The sequence below is a fragment of the Clarias gariepinus genome, chromosome 16 (genome assembly GCF_024256425.1).
Source record: "Clarias gariepinus isolate MV-2021 ecotype Netherlands chromosome 16, CGAR_prim_01v2, whole genome shotgun sequence".
In the NCBI taxonomy this organism is placed as follows: Eukaryota; Metazoa; Chordata; class Actinopteri; order Siluriformes; family Clariidae; genus Clarias; species Clarias gariepinus.
Genome location: NC_071115.1, coordinates 31,245,888 through 31,251,887, shown reverse-complemented (window position 1 = coordinate 31,251,887; position 6,000 = coordinate 31,245,888). Strand labels below are relative to the sequence as shown.

General features: G+C 45.0%; 1 protein-coding gene across 1 annotated transcript in view; it reads right to left on the bottom strand.

Annotated features, from left to right (window-relative positions):
- LOC128544497 (ephrin type-A receptor 7-like) overlaps positions 1–6,000 on the bottom strand; it is a 92,141-nt gene continuing 86,141 nt past the window's right edge. Inside the window, exons 12-17 of the mRNA XM_053514645.1 lie at positions 3,848–3,909; positions 3,434–3,637; positions 3,111–3,263; positions 2,203–2,393; positions 1,454–1,936; positions 1–144 (exon numbers count right to left, since the gene is read on the bottom strand). Coding sequence (XP_053370620.1) covers positions 30–144; positions 1,454–1,936; positions 2,203–2,393; positions 3,111–3,263; positions 3,434–3,637; positions 3,848–3,909 — 1,208 coding nt within the window. The 3' untranslated portion in view covers positions 1–29. The remainder of the gene's footprint in view (positions 145–1,453; positions 1,937–2,202; positions 2,394–3,110; positions 3,264–3,433; positions 3,638–3,847; positions 3,910–6,000) is intronic.

The window sequence follows — 6,000 nt, the reverse complement described above, 5'->3', positions numbered from 1 at the left end:
GTGTGTGTGTGTAAGTGTGTTTGCGTGCGCTAAACCTGCACTCCACGGCCGTGCATCTGTATGACTTGTGCTCTGAGAGTCTGAATGGCCGTCAGCAGCTGCTTCTGATGCTCCAGAGAGGTGACACCTAGACTGAGCACGTCCCTGCACACACACACACACACACACACACACACACACACACACACACACAGAATTTCTGTTATCACCATATTAAGACATCTCTGCATGTTTTATTCCTCTTACACATTTTAAACAAACGTCATTTTTTATTTATTAATGTCTGAGGTTTAATCTTTAAATACAGCTCTGATCATTTACGGCTTCATATAATCAACACAGGGTCAGACACATATCCATACACCACACCTAGTATTTGGTTGAAGGCCCCTTCTTGGGGTTCTCCTTTACCAGACTTGATTTATAAGCACACGCCACACATTCCCAATGCTCCAAAAGCTTAATGTTCACCTGCTTTACCCATTTCACACCAGCTCTGATGGCTCACTGTCCTGCTAGAACACTCCACTCTGGTTATCTGAGGTTCTACTGTAGAATTCTACGTAGAGTTTCTCCTGGTTCTTCGTGATTCCCTCCACTCACTTTATAGAGTACACCTCCACTCACCTTCACTCATCCAAACACAACTTTGGACTAAAAACTTTCCTCCAGAAGGCTTTTTCTTTGTCCATGTGCTTAGCTGCAAGCTTTAGTGGAGCTTGAATGTGTGGTTCCTTGGAGGTTCCTGAGTTGTTCCTTACCATCAGAACCAGCTTCCTCTCAGCTGAGGGATACAGACTGGGCTTTCTTGGCAAAGTGCCTTCACCTTACAGTAACTTGTGCCTACGTACACTAGTTAGACCTGATCTTGGAATCTGCAGGAGTTTAGAGAGTCTCTGAGAGACGTTTCTGACGTATGTAAATTCACCAGCTGATTTCTTAGATCTGCACTCCTGACCTCCTCGGGCTTCCCCAGTGTATTGTGTGTTGCTCAATCCAATTCTTTAACCCTGTCTTGATTTCGGTTTACGAAATCATTAAAGGCGCAACAACACCACGTCACTTTCCTCCATGATGAGTATGATGTATGAACGTCTCCCTGCAACATCAATTACATGGACTGTTGGAAAATCAGGTTAGTTCCGGTTCTCCCTCGTGTTAGAGCAAATCGTTTATCAGCACGAGAAAGAACTTCGCCTGTCCGTTAACTGCAAACTGTAAAACTCCTTAAAATGTATCGTTACAGATTTAACAGCTACTACTACAGAACTAATAACGTGTTAAATCCAGTCCAAATGATTTTATTAATGTAAACCGGGAAATTATCTGAGATCGGGTCGTATAAACTTGTGATTTGCAGCTGCACTACAGTCACGGCTGCTGTTAAAGAAAATTAACTAACTCCTGATTGTGTAAATGTAACGCACTCACACTTTACACGCAAGTTACTCACTGGACGTTCATGCGGGCGACGGACTCCAGGTAGCAGTATCCCGAGGCGGTGAAGTTGTCCTTGTAGCGACCCAAATCCACAGCCTCGAGCCACTCGCCTACCGAACTGAACGAGGGGAAAGATGGAAGAGTTCTCTCCGCCAGGGTTCTCTCTGGCAGCGTTCTTTCCATCAGGGTGTTCTCGGCCAGGCTCCTAGCACCTAATGTCCTCTCAGCCAGCGTCCTCTCTGGCAGTGTTCTCTCAGCCAAGGTTCTCTCCATCAGGGTCCTCTCGGCTAGTGTCCTCTCGGCCAGGGTTCTCTCGGCCAGCGTCCTCTCAGCTAGCGTCCTCTCTGCTAGTGTCCTTTCAGCCAGGGTTCTGTTGGCCAGAGTTCTCTCGGCTAGCGTCCTCTCTGGCAGTGTTCTCTCAGCCAAGGTTCTCTCCATCAGGGTTCTCTCGGCTAGCGTCCTCTCGGCCAGAGAGATGGAGGACGAGGCTAGTGTCCTAAAAAAGCAAAAGAGTGGTTTAGACCTTCCTGTTCTCTTAGTAAGTGCCCATATAAACGATCAAGACTGACAATCTGTAAGAACAACTTGGACATTAGAACATTAGAACTCCCCATGGTCCTCATTAGTACACTGATTCCACTGCAGCACATATTCTTTAATGTTTAATTATTAATAATCTAAGTACTGAGAGATTTGTTTTATGTACTCCAGTAATGTACTGTAGGTTTTATGTACTCCCAAACCTCGCTCCTTTTATGATACCTGTGTGTTAGCGTGGACGAGCCAATGTTGTCGGGGCTGCGCATGGTTTTACTGAGAGCGCTGTGGATCTGAGTGAAGCTGGGCCGCTCCGTCCGCTCCTTCTGCCAGCAGTCCAACATCAACTGGTGCAGAGATGTGGGGCAGTTCAGAGGAGCTGGCAACCGGAAACCGTCCTCGATCGCTTTGATCACCTACATCACATAAAACCGGCGAACGCGATCAAACGCGTTACACCACGAGGGAAAAGATGTTCAGTGGTCATGATGAGGTCGGAGAACATAAAATCTGCTAAATGTGACATTAAGGACAAGAGTTTCGGGTCAGATCTTATTTATTTATTTTGGATTTTTTCCCCCAAATTTTTTCAATAATTTAGTCGTGTCCAAATCCTCCCCGTCACTAGGGGGCTCCCACATTAAGGGTACTAGTACCACTCAGTCGGGAGGGCCGAAGACTATCACGTGACTGCTCGCTCACGCACTGTTAGGGGCGGAGTAACACACTCGGAGGAAAGCGCTAGCCGCTCCTTCCTCGTGCGTGAGCTCACAGACGCCCCCGATTGGCTGTAGAGCTGTGATTAATGTGGGAGCACGAGTACCTGTCATCCCTCCCCCCTGAGAGAGCTCGGCCAATCAGCTCTCTCTAGACCTCCGACTGTGAGAGGTTACAGCATCACCCGGGAATCGAACCAGCGATCTCCGGATAATAGGGCGAGAATTTTACCACCACTTGCTTTGTACACACCAGCATTACATGATAAAATATTTTTAATGAAAAGTTCTTCGATACACCTTCTCTCTAACTAAAGTTTATTTACTTAAATGTTTAACATTTCTTTGTATCATTTAATCGTCTAGACATTCTTACAGACAGACATTGAGAGAGAGAGAAACAGGAAGATAACATACGTCTTGGCTGCCCATGTCCCAGTAAGGTCTCTCTCCGAATGACATCACCTCCCACATGACGATGCCGAAGCTCCAGACGTCGGAGGCGGAGCTGTACCTGTGGTACTGGATGGCCTCAGGGGCCGTCCACAACACCACACTCTTCCCAGCATGCTGACACACACACACACACACACACACACACACACACACACACACACACAAAGTTTAGATGCATGCTGCTAAGATAATGTTTAAAAATCCAGCTAATTGCATTCGCACCACGTTTCCTACGATTTCTGAATAATAAAGAGCATTTCTGGGTTTTTTTCTCTCCCTCTCACCAGTGTGGTGTAAACAGCCTCCATCTTGTCCTCCTGCAGGGGTCTGAAGCCCGAGACTTTACACACCAGGCTGCTGTTGATCAGCACTTTGTGGGCCGCGAGACGCCGGTGGATGAAGCCCATCTCTGTCAGGTACTTCATCCCTGAGGCCACAGCGCTCAGCAGGTCCACCAGCTGAAGCACACTCAACTGACCTTCATGTTTCTGAAAAACACACACAAACACACACGCGCCATTTTTACATCTCCACCTCGATCCAGTTAAGTATTACATAGAAAAGGTTAGCAAGAAACACATGACAGAAAGAAGGCGACGATAATGACATATTGGGTCTCCACAAGGAAAACACACACACACACACACACACACACACACACACACACACACACACACACACACACCCCGAGTACTGACCCGTAGAAAAGAATCCAGGGAACCACTGGTCATACACTCCATCACAATCATCATGGTGTTACCTGCAGAACCAGACACATGGGGCAGGAGAAAGGTAGTTAGTCCATCTATTTGATGTGTGTGTGTGTGTGTGTGTGTGTGTGTGTGTGTTAATAAAGTCCTGGCTGAACTGTGACCTCATGCAGCGCAGTGACTCACACCTCCACTGTTCATCTCCAGGCTCAACCTGCTGAGAGCCACCGACAAGTCAGAAATGTGTGTGTGTGTGTGTGTGTGTGTGTGTGTGTGTGTGTGTGTGTGCTGAAAAAAGACTTGTGGCTCAGAGAAATGAGAGAAAGAAGGCAACGGGCCATTAAGCAGTTGAAGAGGGAGGTAGAGCCACACACATGCTGCGATGGAGAAAACTGATGAGCTGCCGCATCTGGACCAACGCCATGAGGTACCACAAGAAACTCCCTCCATCCTGTCTGAGTTAGCAACTAGAACATCCATCCTCCCTCAGAGCAACCACACGACAGCAGAAACCCATAACCATCAGACCGTTAGTCCATCAGAGAGAAGATCTAATCTCTGTTAGAGCATCTAAAAAAGATCTAACCTCTATTCACATAAATCTAAATTTTATCCAAGTGACCACAGAACATCTAGTCTCTATTAGAGCAGAAGATCCAACTCCCTTAGAGTACTGTAACTACACATCTAACCTTAATTAGAGTGACCACAGAAGATCTATCTTCCTTAAAGTGACCACAAAATATCCAAGTCCCCTAGAGTGACCATGGAAGATCCAAGTCCCCTAGAGTGACCAGAGAAGATCTAACCTCTATTAGAGTGACCACAGAAGATCCAACCTTTATTAAAGTGACTACAGAAGATCCAACCTCTATTGGAGTGACCACAGAGGATTTAACTCCGTTAGAGTGACCACAGAAGAACTTGCATCTGTCAATGTGACGAATGAGATCTTTTCTCAATGACAATCCTTACAATATTTAGATCTGTTCTCCACCAGAGTGACCTCGTAACTGAGAAAATCTACTTTCCATCTGAGAAATTATATCACATCCAACAGACTCTGTTTATCATACTGCCTCCTGCTGGTCAATCAGCTCAAAGCACTTCTCCACGGTTTGAAGACAACAGGTGGGCGAATAACAGATGGAAAGATTGCAGGTGGTGTGAAGACGATGAAAGGTTTGAGGAGAAGATAAACGACAGGAGAATGATTACAGTGTGGAGAGTTGAGACCAGCTGCATGCAGGGAGCCGATTACTCAAACCAGCCCAAAAATATCCGCTGCTAAAACTTCGGTAAAACTTCTGAAGAAATGTCCAGTAACTCCTCCTTCTGTAACCGTTAATCATCCAAAGAACACAAAGGAACCAGGATAAGAACTGAAAAACACCAACAATCTTCAAACACTAAATGGGGAGTCTGTAGAACATTGTGTAAATGATCTATTTTTATTTCATGCTATAATAAAATACTTAATTACAGTTTAATACAAATGTCTACAACAACTTGGATGATCCTGATCCTGCATAGGATGATCCCATCAGGTTTCACCATCAAATCATTAAATAAAGCTTTTATTACTTAACATCAACTGTTATGCTAACCTGCTTGCCTCCTAACACAGTATGAGTGCAGATCAATCCCTGCTCTCTGTTATCCCCCAGATGAGGATGGGTTCCCTGTTGAGTCTGGTTCCTCTCAAGGTTTCTTCCAATTCCCATCTCAGGGAGTTTTTCCTTCTTCGCTGTCGCCCTCGGCTTGCTCACCAGGGACGACCTAACCATTTTGATTCATACACATTCACGTTTTATACAAACTTAAATAATTGTTTTTCATTGTGTAAAGCTACTTTGCGACAATGACAATTGTTAAAAGCGCTATACAAATAAAATTGAATTGAATTGAACTAAAAGAATTCAATACTTGTTAGGTGTATTAGACTTGCTTAACTTTTCTTCTATCTCTACAATCACAATCCATTCAAGGAACTAATGAGGAACCTGTTTTAAGAGTGTGGGTCTGGGCCCAAACAGTATATTATTCTTTTGTGCTCATTTACAATGTGTTATCTCCAGGTTCATGTTGTCTTTTCAGCAAAAAAGATCCTTCTGTAGCTAGAACCACAGCACTTAACTACA